Source organism: Vulpes vulpes, chromosome 2 (genome assembly GCF_048418805.1).
Source record: "Vulpes vulpes isolate BD-2025 chromosome 2, VulVul3, whole genome shotgun sequence".
NCBI lineage: Eukaryota > Metazoa > Chordata > Mammalia > Carnivora > Canidae > Vulpes > Vulpes vulpes.
In genome coordinates this window covers 5,438,928-5,455,906 of record NC_132781.1, presented here as the reverse complement: position 1 = coordinate 5,455,906, position 16,979 = coordinate 5,438,928, and the positions used below count along the sequence as shown (strand labels likewise).

At 61.5% G+C, this 16,979-nt stretch overlaps 2 protein-coding genes across 11 annotated transcripts in view; one reads left to right on the top strand and one right to left on the bottom strand.

The window, feature by feature from the left end:
- Positions 1-2,536, top strand: part of UNK (unk zinc finger) — a 34,474-nt gene extending 31,938 nt beyond the window's left edge. For all 9 annotated transcript variants that reach the window (XM_025999764.2, XM_025999767.2, XM_025999765.2 and 6 more), the window contains 2 exons: positions 72-329; positions 1,084-2,536. In XM_025999764.2, the coding sequence (XP_025855549.1) occupies positions 72-329; positions 1,084-1,239 (414 nt within the window). In that variant the 3' untranslated portion in view covers positions 1,240-2,536. The remainder of the gene's footprint in view (positions 1-71; positions 330-1,083) is intronic.
- A 960-nt stretch (positions 2,537-3,496) lies between these two features.
- On the bottom strand, positions 3,497-16,750 carry UNC13D (unc-13 homolog D). Of its 2 annotated transcripts, none has more exons than XM_025999768.2 (32): positions 16,379-16,750; positions 15,657-15,692; positions 15,312-15,419; positions 15,134-15,193; positions 14,976-15,042; positions 14,560-14,740; positions 14,168-14,212; positions 13,967-14,035; positions 13,745-13,814; positions 13,525-13,629; positions 13,322-13,414; positions 13,133-13,236; positions 11,906-12,023; positions 11,672-11,796; positions 11,475-11,565; positions 11,329-11,385; positions 11,153-11,250; positions 10,999-11,050; positions 10,794-10,927; positions 10,582-10,702; positions 10,113-10,256; positions 9,818-9,916; positions 9,510-9,716; positions 9,257-9,325; positions 8,322-8,401; positions 6,885-6,990; positions 6,722-6,793; positions 6,201-6,284; positions 5,989-6,109; positions 5,710-5,833; positions 5,100-5,296; positions 3,497-4,371 (listed from the first exon to the last, which is right to left on the bottom strand). In XM_025999768.2, exons 1-32 carry the CDS (start codon positions 16,493-16,495, stop codon positions 4,250-4,252), a joined length of 3,276 nt encoding a protein of 1,091 aa, XP_025855553.1. In that variant the 5' UTR covers positions 16,496-16,750; the 3' UTR covers positions 3,497-4,249. The 2 variants fall into 2 exon arrangements, with proteins under 2 accessions (XP_025855553.1, XP_072602687.1); XM_072746586.1 differs by lacking the exon at positions 16,379-16,750 and adding an exon at positions 15,833-16,375.
- Positions 16,751-16,979: the final 229 nt, after the last annotated feature.

Below are 16,979 nucleotides of genomic sequence, written 5' to 3'. Positions count from 1 at the left end.
AGAGAGGCACTTGCAGGGGGGACCGGGGGCAGGGGGCCATCACGATGAGGTGCTGTGTGTTGGGCCCACAGGCTTGTGATGCCTGGAAGAAGGAGGCAGAGGAGGCCGGTGAGCGGGCCAGTGCAGCAGGTGCCGAGTGCGAGCTGGCCCGGGAGCAGCGGGATGCACTGGAGGGTCAGGTTAAGAAGCTACAGGAAGAGCTGGAGCGGCTTCACTCGGGTCCGGACCCGCAGGCCCTACCCACCTTCTCTGACCTGGAGGCCCTCTCGCTCTCTACCCTTTACTCCCTCCAGAAGCAGCTGCGGGCCCACCTGGAGCAAGTGGACAAGGTCAGCCTGGGAGGTTAGGGGAGTGCTGGGTGGGGGTATAGAGTAGCCTCAGCCAGTACTTGGGCTCTGCTGGGTCCATGCTGCTCCAGGGACAGCCACCCTCCTGAGAGCCTCTACCTACCTGCTGGGCTGACACAAGATCCTGCCCTCCTAGAGGTGGGCATAGTGGAGATGGAGAGGCGTCAGTGTCCCCTGCCCCCCACAGTTCTGGGTTGGGCTGACCCAAGCTGCATCACTAGGCCTGGGCCTTCAGTGGCATCGAAGTGCTTCTCCTCTGAGCTCTGCACATACCAGTAGGCATTCCAGAACAGTTAGGTCCCCAGGGCTACTTTGTCTGCATTCTTAGGTGCCCGGCTGGATGTCTGGGGAGCATGGCACAGTAGAAAGTGCGTTCTTTCCTTCACTGGGCATTTGCAGCCAGGCCCCACTGTTCTCTTTTGGGGACCAAGGGTCACTGTTAGATCAAATGAAGCAGGGGCAGAGGCTTTGTGAGAGGAAGAGTCTGTCAGGGTAGGAGCCTGTGGAGTCACCCTGGCCCTCTGTTCTCCCCAGGGGGGCCAGAAGCAGACCTTGAGAGTCTTGAGGGCAACAGCCTGAACTCCAGCTCTCACTTGCCAGCCTGGGTCCTGCGAGCATGCTGCTGAACTCTGTGCCTTAGTTTTCTCATGCCAGGGGGACTGAAGTGAATGTTGAGAGAGCTGCTGGCTCCAGTGCTGGGCCAGGCCAGTGATCACGGTATCCCCTCCCACCGCAGGCCGTGTTCCACATGCAGTCGGTGAAATGCCTTAAGTGTCAGGAGCAGAACCGAGCGGTGCTGCCGTGCCAACATGCCGTGCTGTGTGAGCTCTGTGCCGAGGGCAGCGAGTGCCCCGTCTGCCAGCCCAGCCGGGCCCACACCCTCCAGTCGTGACCCTGCAGGCCCGGCCCCGGCCTGGCTCAGATCTTCTTACCTAGGACTTTTTAAAGTATATATATATATGTATGTATGTATGTATGTATGTATATGTATATGATTCTGTATATGTATACATTTCTGTACGTGTGCAGGTATGCGTGGGCAGCAGTGTGTGAACAGTGTCTGTGTGTATATCTGTACATAGATATAGACACACACTTTAAAACAGACTTACCAAGCACTTTTTAAAAGAAACTATTTTGCAGCCCTCCCCTTGCCCACTCTCTCCTTTTCCATTGCAGAGACAAAGTCCCTTCATTGCCCACCGGCCTTTTGGCAGGGGATGTGTTTCTGTCTCTTTTTAATGTAGGAAAACTAACTAGTTTTAACTTCTTCCTGGGGCCCAAGCAGAAAGCTGGAAGGGGCCGAGGGGAGGGACCCAGCCTTCAGGGCAGGCCCTGTTCACTGCACCTCCCCAGGCCAGGGTGAGAGCCAGGGATGTGGACATCCCGGGAACAGACCTGCTTCCCAGTTGTGAGGCTTGAGGAGGTGGCTGTGCTGGGGTCTAAGCTGGCCTAGCTCCTAGGTTTACCAAATGTATATTTAGTCTGGGGCTGGCAGGCCAAAGCTGCAGAGGCCAGCCCCACTCCCAACCCTGGGCCCTTGAAGCTCCTGGAGGGGGCAAGGCCTGGGTGTTCTACCCCTCAGGTTCCTGAGGCCAGGGGTCCGCCTCAGTCCCCTCCCTCCGGGCCCCCAGAGCAGCCTCCCTGGCCCCAGGACCCCCAACCAGACTGGCACTGCCCTCTTCCTAACCCCCCAGCTGCTGTCAGCTTCCCCCCTTTCCCCTCCCTCCCTCTGGCAGCTAGCAGGGCAATGGGTGGGGAGGAGCTGCAGACTGAGGACCAAGGTGGGGCTTAAGCCCTGCCCTCCTCATGGGAGGGGCTCCGTATGCATTCCTTGGTGCTCTCTGAGTGCAGCTGACGTCCTGCCCTTTGGAGCGGACGCCTGTATACATGTGTGTGCGTGCCTGTCCAATGTATATTGTGTCTTAGCTTCCATTTTAAAAATTGTTCTGTACAGAAAGATGCAGCGGGGGCGGGAGGGCAGAGCAGGTGGAGGGAAGCCACCCTGCTCCCAGCGCTGGGGGTCTGGGGATGGGAGCAAGAGGGCTGTGAAGGGTCTGGCCTGGCCCAGGCTCCCCCTTGGGCTCAGCACGAAAGGGCTTTCAATGAATTAAGTGAAAACTTTTTTTTACAAAAATGCAAAAATCAACAAAGCTCCAAACCTATTGGAAATAAAATATGAACTTACAGTGGTAGCCTGTTTACATGGGGGGTGAGGGAGAATAGGGCTCCAAGTAAGGGCCTCTGAAAGACTTGGGTGAGCCAGCTTGGCCCTCCCAGCCTAGGCCCCAGCCCACCTGGGCCATGGAAAGAGCTTGTGTCCCCACCCAAGCTGTGGCTAGGCGGCTAAAGCCACCTTCAAGCCCCCAGGTGGCTCCAGGCCCCTACACAGAGGTCAAGTGCTCTCTGACTCAGGCCTGCTGGCACCTTTAGTCTTGGACACAGACCTCCTAGGGCTTGGGACTCTGCTGGGACCCATTTACTTGTTTTTCCAAAGTTGTTTCCCAGAGAAACAGACTACTGCCCTCTCATAAAGGCACTAGAAGGAAGGAGGAAGGTCTCCACCTTTGAGCCACCTCCTTCAGCTGCTCTTACCCGGCTTAATAGGTAGCTGTGAGAAAATGCCCCGAGTGGGCTCTGTATGGGGCTCAGGTTCAGAAACTGAAAGGAGCCTTGGAGATGATCTCGTCTGACGCTTTCCCCTGTCGCACTTGGGCAGGCTCAGAGGGCCAGCTAGAATGACAACCTGGCCTTGGGCTCTGTGACTCTCAATACAGGGGTCACCCCCCCCCCCCCCCCCCCCCCCCCCCCCGCCAATCCAGGCAAGGCCGGGACCCTGCTCCTTTAAGCCTTAGAACAGCCACTCAGCCTGCACTCCTGGGAGACCCACACTCCTGGTGTTCCCCCCTTGGAGTGCCAGGCAACACCCACAAACTGCCATGCCTAGAAATGTTTGTTTGAAGCCCTGCTTGTGCATCAGTTACACACCACCTGCTTTGTAACATGGGGAGATGGCGGGGGGGGGGCAGGCCACAGGTGGGGGCAGCTCAAGGTCTCCCGGGGGCTGAGGAGGCAGTTGGCATGGCCTGATTGTGATCTTCTGGGCCCTGATGCAGGCCAACAGTACAGTTCCTTACAGGACACTGACATGTTTTTGGTTTTTTATTTTTGTTAAGAAAGTTCCTAAGTGGCAGGTACTGTCCCAGGGAGGAGGTGTCCTCAGTAGACATGGCTGGCCAAGCTGTCTTTTCTGCTTCTGCCCCTCCATGCCAGCCCCATTCCCTGCCAGCTTTCACCTCTTCAGAGCCAGAAGGTCCTTGGCTCTAGGCTCCTTAGCCAGGGTACTGGCAGCCGCCCCAGGAGAGGAGCCAGGCTCCCTTCATTAGAGCTGCCGCCCTCCCCACCAGGGCAGCTGTAGCCTCGTCTTTGGCAGGGTCCCCTCCCTCCCCCAGGAGGCTTTGTGCTGTAGCCCTAGCCCCAGTGAACCAAGGTAGGGGTGCTAAAGGATAGGCCCAAGGGAGCCGAGCCCCCACCCCAGTGACTGGAATAGATATGCCGGAAACAGATGGCTGAGAGGTCTCTGCCAGAGCAGCTTCTAGAGGGAAGCAGGGGTGAGAGCTGCAGACAGCTGCCCCCTCCACCTGGTGCTGGGGTTTGGTAGAGAATGCTGAGGGCAGAAAGGAGGGAATATAAATACTAATGGGGCCCCTGCACCAGCACCACGGGCCCCTGCTCTGGCAGGAGGGCCAGAGATGATCTTTGTGCTGGGCCTTCCACACACTGGGGTTCCCCAGACTTGTGGGGTCCTTCTGGGCTACGCTATGGTGGAGAGAACCCAGAGCTCTCAGGAAAGCCCGTCCCTACTGGGCACCCAACCCCAACCCCATCTGTAACCTCCACTGCTACCGCCCTGGCCTTGGGGCATGCTGGGAGGCCTGCTTGGCTCGCTGCCGCCGCAGCCTCACAAACACCTGGGCCTCCCGATCACCCTTTCGGCTCTCCAACAGCTGCAGGATGGGATCCCCTGTGAAGAGAGGCGTGTTGGGGGGTCAGGCTGCAGCAGGAGGAGACAGTGCCCCATTCTCCAGCCATCCTGGAAACTGGAAACTAGTGGACACACACCAGCCAAGCTCACAAGACAGCCTGACGGTTAAGACAAGACACCTCACTGTCTTTGGCATGACTGCTCTGGCACAGACACTGACCCCATTTGCACTGGAAGAGGCTGAGGCGCATCTCAGGTTGCAACCATTACCTAGACCTGAGACTAGCTAGTTAACCTCCTTGTGCCTCAGTTTACTCATCTGTAAGATAGGAATAATAGTACCTGCCATGGTTGGTGGTTGTAGGATTGGGAGTTAACGTGTCAAGTGTTTAAGAGTGGCCTTGGATAAGTACTCAGACATGTGACCTATTATTATCCGGCCCAGAGAATGTTTGGCCTGTGCCCCCCAGGCAGAGACCCAGTCTCTCTCCCCAGGTAAACTGGTGACCTGCCCCCCACTGAAGAGAGCCACACCACACATGGCCTAACAAATTTCACTGGTCTCTGCATTAGACTGAGATCTACTCAGCAACACAAGCCACCACACTGACTCCACTGGCTTCTGCATCCAAGAAGGGATTTCTCTGATCTCAACTTCATTCACTTCTCTAGGGGCCACCGGCTTTCGTGGGCTGCCCCTTCCCTGCACCCCAGTGCTGGGCCAGGCCCTGCACCCGAAGCCCCACTGCCCTGGGGCTCAGGCCTACCGTTGAGTGCGGGGTAGGTGAGGGGCAGGCGGATCTGAGGCACCTCGCCAGGCTCCTCGGTCCCAGTCAGGCCTGGCACCGAGCATAGGGGCAGAAAGGCCTCCCCTTCCAAGTCGTCAGTCCCCAGCGTGTCATGGTCCAGCACCGTGAGCAGGAGGCACGCTCCGTCCTTCTGGCACGGCTCAGCAGGCACCAGGCTGAGGGGGACAGAGTGGGGCTCAGCTGCCTGCCCCCTACATGGTCACTGTCACCCACCCCCATGCACGGTTCACTGCTGGTCCTAGAGGACGGGCCACGGCTGATGGCAGGTGGGGATTAGGATCGCCGTCAGTGCTCAGTGGGCATGTGCTACGTCGGACGCCTCCTCTGACTGGCCTGCTACTTTAAACCAAGACCCTCCTGTCTTGGGGAACAGAGGACCTCGGGAACAGGCTCGTTCCTGGAAGCAAGCCTCTAAGTCCTACAGGAGGACTTCCTGTCCCCGGTCCTACTCCTCCTCCTGGGTCCCTGCAAGCCCCTGTTCCAGGTGCCCCTTGGCCTCAGGTGGGAGGAGCAGGTCTGAAGGAAGTCCAGGGCTGGGGAAGGGTGGCAAGGGTAGGCACCCACTCACAATTCAAACGTCTCGTCAAACAGAGGGTGAAGCTCCTTCTTGTGCCTCTGGGTCTCCCGGGGGGCCAGCTCGGGGAACTCGTGCCTGGGCTCCAAGGTCAGCTGGACGAAGGGGTCGCTGGAGCCTGGCAAGTGGGCAGGTGACGGGGCCAAGGCTCTCCCAGCTCCCGGCCCCTAGTTCCCGGCGCCTGCGGCTGTGCCCTGCTGGCAGCACCGCCCCCTCCTGGCAGCGTGAGGGAAGCGCAGCCTGCGCTCCAGGGAGGGGGCGGCCTGCACTCACCATTGGAGTCCAGGGGCAGCAGGCTGGAGGCGCTGAGCAGTTCCACCCGCAGCTTCTGCTCCGAGGCGCGGTAGGAGGCCTTGACCGTGACAGCCCCCAGCTCCTCGGAGGCGGTTTCTGCCTGCGGGGGGGTGGGGGGCGCACGTGGGCAGTGTGGGGCAGGGTGGGGGGCTCCAGGGGCGCCCGGAGTGACTGCGGGGAAGGGGCCTCACCTGCTGCTGGATGCGGCTGCAGTAGTACTTCTGGATGAGCTCCCGGCTGGAAGCTGCCTGCAGCTCCAGGTCCCTCTGCAGAGCCTGCGAACAGGCATAGCCGAGCAGTCCCGCGAACTGCCGTTCTCCACCGCAGCCCGGGGCCGCCCTTCCCCTTCGGGAACACGCAGCCCAGACGGTTTGATTCAGCCAACAGCAATTTGATACAGAAAGCACCGGGTGCCCCGGATGCTCACCTGGGGAACGCACCCTCAGGACGGCAGGCCTGCCCCGGCACGGACGCGATGGCCCTTGAGGGTGGCCACCCTTACCATGGCACGGCCACCCCCTCACCGTGCCTGAAGAGCCTTATGTTTGGTTTAATGCTCTGCCGTTGCTGTCTTTAAATTTTTAATAATTTTTGGAAAAGGGGCCCACATTTTCTTTTTGTGCTGGGCCCTGTAAATTATGTAGTTAATACGGGACACAGGACACAGAAAGGCAGGCTCCCCCCACCCCACCAGCTCACCAAAGACCCCCACCTGGAAGGTGACTGTGTGCAGCGCCGCAGGTGGCAGGCCGCAGCCCTCCGCATAGAAGCAGATCTCCAGATTCTAGGGGATGAGACATCCGAGGTGACCCCACCGGGGTTATTATTTGTCATCTCCCACTAGGATTTTTATTTGTTGTCACTGCTCTTATTACCTGCAACGCAATCTTCAGTCTGCTAGAGGCAAGGGGGCAGCTCCGCTGGGAGGCAGCCACATCCACCAGCACGGTGAGCGTGTGGGTCCAGAGCAGAGTCAGAAGGCTGGGGTGAGGGCAGAGGGATGCCAGTCACAGGACAGGAGGATGGAAGAGGAGGAAGCAGAGACACTCCTGAGATAGGGGCCCAGCCCCACCCCCAGGTCCTCCCTACCCCACCCTCCACTTCCACCTGTTACTCAGGTAAGGCTGGGACCAGGGCTGTAGGCAGGAGTGTAGGGAGGGAGGGCTGGTCTCCTGAAGGAAGCAGGACAAGGAGGGGGGCAGATGGGGCCAGTCCCAACCAATGTGTCTCACAACCTAGCAAAGAATCTTCCTCAGTAGGATTATCAAACCCCAACAAACAAGGTGCGGTGGGGAGGCTGGTCCCCCAGTGACCGAATCCTGATTCAATATGGGATTGGCCAGAAGGAATAGGATTTCAACATGGATAAGCACCTACTCTCCTGGGGAGAAAAAGGTAGCGACCTACTACCTGAAATAACTGAAATTTCACATGTCAAAGTAGAGTCAGGCAGTTAAGTACAAAAAGAAAAAAAACAGCTGAATTGTGTAAGTAAGAATAAGGAAGGTCATTCGAAAGGTAGTTCATGTGTTCAGCATATCTGAGTGCTGATTACGCAGCAGGCAATATTCTAACGTCTTTTGAGACAGCAGTGAGTCGAGTCCCTATAATGGAGGTTTAACTGTGTTAGCTGAACAAACGGCATGTTGTGGCCTGAGAAATAAGGACGCTGGGCTCCCTTGGGCCCCGCTGCGCCCCTGGGAGTGGACCTCCAGGGGGAGGGGCAGCAGCCTCAGAGCCCAGATCCCCGGGGAGGACCCACGGTCATCATTCTGCCGCTTGTCACCGACCACTTCCTTTGCACAGGCGCTGGGCTCGGCACCCCATGTGACTCACTTGGTCCTCGTAAGAGGTCAGAACAATGATCATCTGCATGGAAAACTTGAGTAATCTGCTCCATCGGCCCACCGAGCAGCAGCAAAGCTACAGTCTGAATCCAGGTGGGCCAAAGCCCACACCTTTGAGTTCTAGTCCTGCGCCTGGTGTGCTGGGCCCCTGCTTTAAGAGAGAGCCTAACTAGAAGTTCCTTTGGGTCCTGAGACAGGAACACCAGTGGCCTGTGATGTTAGGAGAGTAGAACTGCAGTCGGCAAAGCCCCACAGATAGCCCAGGGCTAAGGGAGAAAGGATTGGCAGCTTTCTGCTCAGCCTAAAGGGAAATGGGCAGGTGTGTGAGGTAGTGAGCTCCCCGTCCCTAGGAGTGAGCATTTAAGCAGAGGCCAGTTGCCTCCTCCCCTGAAAATGGATGCTGAGGCCGGGAAGGAGGGGCAGGTGGAAGGGAAGGGCGCCACAGGGCAGGAGGCTGCTGCAGACCTGCTGAAGTTCTCCTGCACCAAGTTGGTATTCATGTAGCAGAGCTCCACCTCCAGAAACTTCATCAGAGGCAGAATGGCCTGCGGAGAGCGGTGGGCGGTGGGCGGCAGTCTGGCTCTGGCCCCTTCCCATGGCCCCACCCGGAAGAGGAGACAGGGCCGGGAGCTTTTGCCTGCTCCGTTCAGAACGTGTGCCAGAGCTGAGCCCTGCCTGCGGTCGGCCCCGGCCTCCCGGCTCCTCCGTAGCCCCCACTGCCAGGCCCCTGCTGTGCGCCCCCCTAGAAATCCTCAGGGCTCCTCTCTGGCTCCCTTTAGGTCTCGTCTCAGCGGTCACCCTCCGGGGAAGGCCTTCGCTAGCCACTATCTAAAACTATCTTAAAAAAAAAAAAATACAGGGATGCCTGGGTGACTCAGTGATTGAGCGTCTTCCTTCGGCTCAGGGCGTGATCCCGGTTAGGGGTTCGAGTCCCACATCGGGTTCTCTGTGAGGAGCCTGCTTCTCCCTCTATGTCTCTGCCTCTCTCTCCCTGTGTCTCTCGTGAATAAATAAATAAATAAATCTTAAAAAAAATACAATAGATACAAATATTTTCATTTTCTCTGGTTCTTACTACCTGGCATGCGCCTGGGCGCACACACAGGGGGAGTGGTCCTCACGCTATGGTTCTAGCTCTCCGCCTCCCCTGCCAGCACGTAAGCTCTAGGAAGGCAGGGGGTTCTGTGAGTTTCGCTCGTTGATCCATACACCCCAGGCCAAGCCCTCCCCCACCGCAGTCCCTTCGGCTGCTGGGAGAGCCAGGGGAATGGCCCACGCTGCGCCCTTGCGTCCAAGGAGGAAACTGAGGTTCAGGAGGGGACATTTCCTGCCGAGTCTGGGAGACTTATCTCTGCCACCCTAAGCCCCTTTGGCAAAAGTGAGCAGGGAGGGCCACTCACATCCTCAGGCAGGACAGACTCCTTGACGTCCACGAGTTTCTGGATGTGCTTGGCAATGCCCGCCTCCAGCTGGGGACACAAAACAGTGTGGGGGATGGCCAGGGCATGAGTCCCAGGGACAGGGTGAGGTCACCTGGAGGCTGATTTAGGTTCAGGAAGGGGCAGGGGCTGGACATCAGCCCAAGTCCTGCTGAGGATGCTTCAGACCGAAGATGGGGGGCAGGGGGAGGTCACTGTGAATTGCACAAGGTACCTGCTTAGCCAGAGTGCGGACGCCAGTGCGGATCTCGTGGCCCAGCCCAGCCAGCGCGCCCTGCAGCTGGGCGTGCAGCGTGTTCTGCAGCTGCCCCTGCTCCAGCACAGCCCCTACTCGCTGCTCCACGGCCTCCCACGCCAGCTGGGTGGGCAGCCTGCCGATCACCAGCCGCAGCTGCTCCATGTCATTCACCACCACGCACAGCTGAGGGCAGGCATGGGCACAGGGACGCAGAGTGTCATGAGCTTGCCGGGACTGGCCCTCCCTGTGCCCACTCAGGCCCAACATCCAGGTCTGGCCCTTACCATGTTGGCGGCCTGGCCCTGGTCCTTCTGGCCTGCGGAGAGCTCACGGGCCCGGGCCTTTATAAGGCTGCAGTACACCAGAGCCAGCCGGCAGGTATCCTGGGGTGGGGAGAGGATGATCAAGGTGGGGGGAGCCCCAGGGGAGGCTGATGCGGGGAGCCATGGAAATCTCAGTGACTTGGGGGTTTAAGACCTAGGCCTTTGGAGGTTGCTAGGGCAAGAGCTTGGGAGAAAAAGGGTAAGTCAAATGAAGCTGTCCTGGAAAGGTGGGGGAGGACCCATGAAGACCCTGCACCTCCACAAACTTGACGGTGATCATGAAGGCCTCCTCCGGGTCGGGCCAGTCCAGCTGCCGGGCAGTGTGGCTGATCTGGGCGAAGCAGGTGGACAGGTCCACGGCTGACGTGCTGTGCTTGGTCAGCTCACCCAGGGGCACCAGCTAGGGCATGGGGGAGCATGCGGATAGGAGGCCTCAGGGCTTGCCAATTAGTCTCCTCCCTCCCCAACTTCCTTCCGCAGGCATTCAGAGCTACCACCAGCAAGTGGGGGTGGGCAGGGGACTCAAGGGGTACACGCAAGGCTCCACCCAGCCCCCCAGGCTGCAAAGATCAGAGTCTGTAAAGGAAAGCCACAGTCTAAACCAAGGATATCAGGAGGCAGTGTTTTACACACAACGGGCCTCAAGGGCTGGTCACCAGCATTGGTGAGTCCTAGAGGTGCAAACAGAGCCCCGAACCCTGCCCCGTCTCAGGCCCCGCCCCCACCTCGTCCATCTGCACGGCGCGCTGCACCCTCGCCAAGGCCACATTGTAAGTCTTCTGCAACCAGGAGGGGATGGCGGGCTGGAACCAGCGGTGAAAGCCATCCAGGGCCTGGACGCCATCTCTGGAGAGAGTGGGGGCTCAGCCTGGGGGGTGCCGGGGCCAGCACAGACCCTCCGTGCCCCCTTCTCTCGAGCTGAAGGCTCACTGCCCACCTCTCTGCGGGGGCCGGACCCAGCTGGCAGAGCTCCTTGAGGCTGACATAGAGCTGGAATAGACTCTCGCCCATCTCTGGGGACACAGGGTTGCCCGCCACCACCGCCGTGTGGTCCTGCACCCTCTTGGCCACCTGCAGGGGGAAGGTGTGGGGACAGGGTTCCAGAGCCAGGGGAGAGGGCAAAGGCCTAGGGAGAGACTCACCAGCCACTGCAGCTCCAGGAAAGCCATGGAGAAGAGGTCGACCTTGAGGGTACTGGAAGGAAGGCAACGGGTGTGACCTGGTGGCCCACACAGGGGTCCTTCTGGTCCCGTTCTGAGCCCCTGCCGTGACCTCCCAACCCTGCCACCTGCTCACTTCTGGAAGATCTTGTTCCATGTGTGCTGGCACTGGCGTAGGTCGACTATGATGTCCTGCACCAGGCTCAGCAGGGCCTGGCCTGCCTCCAGCATGCCCTGGCAGGGACAGAGGGGCACTGAGCAGGGCTGCAGGGAGCAAGCACCCCGCCCCCCGTGCTGCCCAAGCCCCCTCACCTGCACCATGGGCTGGTGGTGCTGCTGCTTCAGGTGGAACCACTCGACGGTGCCAGTCTGCAGGCAGAGGGGCGTGAGCAGGGAGCGCTGCCAGGCTCAGGCACCTGCCCTCCTCGTCCCCCCCCACCCCTGGGTGAGTCCCGTACCTTCAGCGCTTCGGTCACCAGGTGGGGCAGTGGGGCGCTGTCCTGGCACAGTTCTCCAAAGGCCTTCATCTTGCACATCTGTACGAGGACCCTGTGGAGACAGACAGCTGTGTCCAGGATGCCTCCACTCCTGGCCCTGGCAGGTGCCCTGGTTGTTCCCTGACCCCACCGAGGAAGGGGGAGGGCTAGTCGCCAACCTGAGAAGAGACTGCAGCCGGGCTGGGGAGTCGGACACAGACAGGGGGAAAACAGACCGGAACCTCCGGATGAGGGAGAGGCCGTAGGCCAGCAGGTTGCTGAACGAGGTGGCCAGCTCCTCCAGCTGCGGGCCGGACAGAGTGGGGAGCAGCGTGAGGGGCCCCGCGCGGCCTTCCTGCTCCCCGAGCCCCTCCCGCCCAACACTGCTCCTCACTCCGCAGCCCGCTGCCCACCTGTTCCGCCTTGAGCCGGCCCTGGATCCACTGGTACTCGATGCTGGTGATGGGGTGCAGGAGGCAGCTGCTCGGGAACTCCAGGCTCTGGTACAGACGACTGTAGGCCAGCCACTGCCTGCGGCACACGGGGGGCCCTCAGCCCAGCCCGGGGGGGCCTCTCCCTTCCTGCTAGCTCACCGGCCCTGGGGGGGACAGCGAGACGCCCCGCGCCCCAGGCCGCCCGTGGACCCCCATCACCCTCGTCAAGGTGCTTTTCAGATGTGTAAATGAATCATCTACCTCTCAAATTGGGGGATATTTGTGATTTGAAAATTTAGGATTTCTTGCTCCTTTTGAAAAATCAGATGTGCAGACTGGAGCCTTCAAGCGCACGGGCAAACATCCACTGGGACTCCCCTTTAGACAGTTCAGGGGACGTTTGAAGATGGTGACGACCAAGAGGAGATGAGACCCGAGTGGGACCATGACGGAGGACGGGGGAGAGAGCAGCCTGGCTGCCCCTGGCACATGGCAGTGGGCCCTCACTGTGGGTACCTGCTCCTGTGTCCAGCACTTCCCCCTCCCCCCAACAATCTGGGGACACCCACGTGCCCATGGTCCTACAGGCCTCGTCCTCCCAGCCTCTGTCCACCCCCCCACTCAATGCCAATTGTCAGCCGTGGCCCAGGGCAGCGTCCGTTCTCATTCTACCTGGTGTGACCCCAGCTGTGTGCCCCTCACCTGAGACACGTCCCCACAACCTATTACAGCCCTGGGGACATGACGGGCCCTCAACACAGGTTTGCTAATGCGGCGCACTAATCTGTTGACCCCACAGCAATGGAGCTGAGGAGGAAGGCTGCCGTCTGGTCTGCGGCAGGGGTAGCAAGTTCAGAGGCACAGGAGGTCTCAGAGGGTGTGTGTGTGTGGGGGGGCCTCTGAGCCCATGGCAGCCGTGAGGGGCTGGGGAGGCCATGCGCTCTGCCATGACCAGCTGCAGCCCAGCAAAACGACAGCGCTTAGGGTACACGGGAAGCTGGGGGTGCGAGTCTGTATGGACAATCTCCAGATTTTTAAAAGTTGGCAACTGACTCAAAACTTAAAACACACAGTTAGGGCCAAACAGAAATCTCTCAAGGGTTAGGGGGTTTGGCGTGCCAGCTTCTAGGAGGACAGGCAGGGAGGGAGAGGCTAGAGCCCCCCCAAACCCCCCACGACCCAGGCAACCCTCCCAGGGGCACTCACGCCATGGACTGGTGGAAGTCGGACAGGTCCTTCTGCGTTGCGTGGAGAAAGAGGATGGTGGCAGCCTGGGGACTCAGCGACCCATCCCAGGAGGTACTCCCTGCCTGAGGGGGCAGGAAGAAGGGTGTCAGGACCTGGCAGGCAGGCCCCGTGCCCCCTCCCCACCCCCCAGCCCTGGGAGGCCAGTACCTGGTGCTGGGTGACCTCATGGGACACAAGCTGCTGGAGCAGGTGGAGATGCACCGAGTAGCTGGGCTGGGAGCGGCTGGCCACAGTGGCTCTCTGTGACAGGGCCAGCGTGGCCGTGAGGAGACGACCCCATCCCCAGCATGGCCCATCCACCTGGCCCAGGCAGGCTGCTGGAAGACCCCTGGTCCTGGGCCCAGGCCTACCCGCTTGTGGATGAGCTGGAACTGGAGGTGGCACTGGCCCCGGTCTGGGTAGGTCTCCGTGCGCGGCTCCAGAGGGTACCACTGATCCTCCCGGCAGCGCAGATCCTGGCAGGCCAGGAGGGCAGAGAGGCAATGGGAGGCAGACCCCAGGCTCTGCTTGGTGTGGACCCACAACCCCTCCCTTGAGCCCCTCACGAACCTGTTTCCTGACCCCACTCACCTGTAGCCTCACAACCACATTCCCCAGAAAATCGTCCTGGCCTTTGTCCTTCCGCGCCTCCTTAAAGATCCTGTTCAGGGCAGGGGCCGTGAGACGGATGGGGCAAGGCACGGGGGTCAGGCTGGGGTCTGTCCCCTTCCCACGGCCCTGGGGCCTGGCCAGAGCCTGCAGCCCAGCAAGCGACCCGCAGGCACGGGAAGGGCAGGAAGCGCCCACGTTCACCTCCGCAGCCCATGCAGGTCTGTGAGCTCCCCGAGCTTCTGTCTGACGGACTCCACGGTGTCCAGGTCCCTGGGGGCGTGGGGGGGCAAGGTTGGAGCAGGAGATGGAGAGGGGGTCCTGGGCGCCCTCGGGGAGGAGGATCTGCCAGGCTCCGCTCCCCCCTTCTCTCTCTGGCCCCAACGGGCAGGGCAGGCCCCTCACCACATGTCCAGATGGAAGCTCGAGTTGCTTATGTTCTCAAACTCCCTACAGGGAGAAAAGGACGTGGCTGAGGGCCTTGGACGGCAGTGACCAGAGCCTGTCCCCTGTCCCCCGAAGCTCCCGCCCCCACTAATCCACTGTCCAGTCTGAGCCCCTCCTTGCAAACTCCCCTCCCTCCCCTGAGGTAAGGCTTGGGCCCACCGCCCACCATCAACCCAGCCGTGCCCAACCCTCCACCGCCTGCCAGCACAGGGTGTTTGTGCCACGGCTCTGTCCCATCTGGCCTCCTCTGTGTCCCTGGCCTAGTAAGCAGGCCCCTCCTCCGGTCCCCTGAGCCAGGAAGTCCCGTTGAGCTCATGGAGGGGACAGGGGCTGGGGCAAGGGCCACGTACAGAATGAAGGTCTCCTCCCAGACGGGGTTGAGGGTCTGGGTGATGACCTGGGTGCGGTGGGTCTGCTCCTCGGGGATCGTGTGCCTCACCACAGCCTTCTGCCGATGCCGGGACCCAGGGCTGCCCTCCGGCGCACCCACCCCCTGCTCAATTCCCAGCAGGCAGTAGGGGTCACTGAATCCTGAGGAGGAGGGGAAGGACAAGCCTCAGGGTGTAGGCTGGGCTCCCTCATCACCCCAGTCTCAGGGGCAGAGACCCTCCCCAACCCAGACTCGAAGGGCCTGGGACCAGCTGCACCAGGGTGAGCCCCAGGGGACATCTGGGAGATGGGAGTCCCAGCTGAATTCTGGACAGACTAACGGAGGGAAGGAGGACTGGGAAGAAGGCTCTCGGGGCCCCTCCCCCCCCATACTCACCACTGACATCTTTGCCCAGAATGCCCTTGGCTTGTTTCACTGTTGCCTTCAGACAAAATATTGGCTTCTAGAAGGATGGAAGGGTCAACCTGAGTCCCAGAGGGAGCTGGGCTTCTCAGCCCCTGTCCTAGCCTAGGATGGTCCCGGACCAGGGTTACCTCAAGTTTCTGGACCTGCTGCAGCATCTGCTGGTGCTCCTCGGGTCCCATATGGAAGGCCTGGGGGGTAGGAGTAGAGAAGCTGGGGGCACAGGGCAGGGGTGGCTGGGCGGGCAAGAGAGAGAGGACTCCCGGGTCCGGGCCGCAGGACGGCGGGCGGAGGGCGGGCTGGACTCACCTCCTGCAGGTACTGCAGCAGCTCGGAGGCCTCCCGCACATGGTTGGGCTCAGGCTGCCCCAGGCGGTGCAGGATGGTGTAGAGAGTTTCCTCATAGAGCAGGGCCCGCTGAGACACAGCAGGAGCAGGGTCACCTCAGGAAGCCCTGTCTGCCCACAGCAAGGGGAGCCCCACTGGCCACCCCAGCACCAACACTGCACACCCAAAGCTGGGACGAGGCGCCCGCAATGTGCAGGGGGTGCGGGGTTTAAGACCCGGACGTGCCCCCCCCGCTGCTGCTGCCATCAGCCTTGGCCAGTAGCCCAGGAGTGTGTCCCCGTGCCCCCCCGCCGCTCCCATTCTTACCTCCTCCGGGGAGAGGTGATGGGATGGCGGCTCGATCTGGGGAGAAAGGTGAAAAGACAAGGTGTCCCCGAGGCCTGGAGCAGGCCTCAGGCCGCAGAAACGGCTCCTCACGGAGCAGGCCACGCCGGGGCGCGGGGCCCCTACTTCCCGGCCCCCAAGCCACCAGCGCTGCGCACCTGTTCCCACAGCAGCCCTCCTGGGAGTCCAGCCCCCGGGCCGCCTTGCCCGTGCCCTGGCCCGCCGTGGCTGAGGTCCATGGGCGCTCAGCGGCCCCAGCAGCCTGAGCTCTCGACACCCGCGGCCCCAACCTCCCTTCCTTCCCCAGAGGAAGCAGCGCTGCTTATCGGGCCGCCACGCTCCGCACCCCAGCGGAAGTGAGGCCCAGCAGTGGAGGTGGGAGACGGGGGGTCATGCCAAGCCGGCCTGGGGGCTGCTCAGCCGACCCCAGGCAGCGCAGCGGCGGGGACACTCGCAGGCTGATGGAGCCAGCGCCTCTGGGGCCGGAAGACCGGAGGGCAGGAGGCCCCTCCACACGGGGCTCAGAGAGGCTGGGACCCCAGCCCTGAGACCCCGAAGGGCCCCGAGCTCACGTGGCCGACCTCGGCCTGCCAGCCAGGAGGCCCTGCCGGGAGCGGCCCGGGTCCTCCAGCCCAGCGCGCCCCGAGCCGCGGAGCCGCGCAGCCCCACCCTGGCCGCTCTCTCCTCGCCGAGGTCACTCCTACCTCCTGAGCGGGTCGGCCCAGGGGATCCTGCAGATCTCTGACCCTGCGGCGCCTTATCTTGATGGCCTGGCGTAAGAGGGGAGGGCGCCGCTGGGGGTGGGAGAGGAGTGTCGCCATGGTGGCCGCTCTGCCCTGCCCTGCCCTGCGAGGAGCTGCCTCCGGGGGAAGATAGCGAAGCCACAGGATTATGCAAAGAGCACCGGTGCCACCCTGCGCCGGCGAGGGGTGGGGGCGGGCAGGTGGGGGGTTCCGGTCAGGGTTTCACCACCCCGAGGCCTGCACCTTCCTCCCTCCCTGGCTGGGATCCTGGGAGGAACTAAACCAGGCTGGAGGCAGGTGGACACAGTGGGCGGGCCCGGCCCCTCCACACCCTCCCCCAGAGGCCCGGGGTGGGGTGGGGTGTGTGTGTGTGGGGTGTCTGGTGCTCCCCAGCAGGGGGCGTCAGGGCCAGCCGGGCTGCCACCCTGCCCCATCGTGGGTGTGCACCCAGCTGGGCCAGGGACTGAGGGGGCCGCCCTGGGTGTGTGGGGGGCCTCTCACCCAGACTTCCCTGAATGGACCCCAGACCTAGGATGGAGGTGGGCAGGGCACAGGGTGGGGG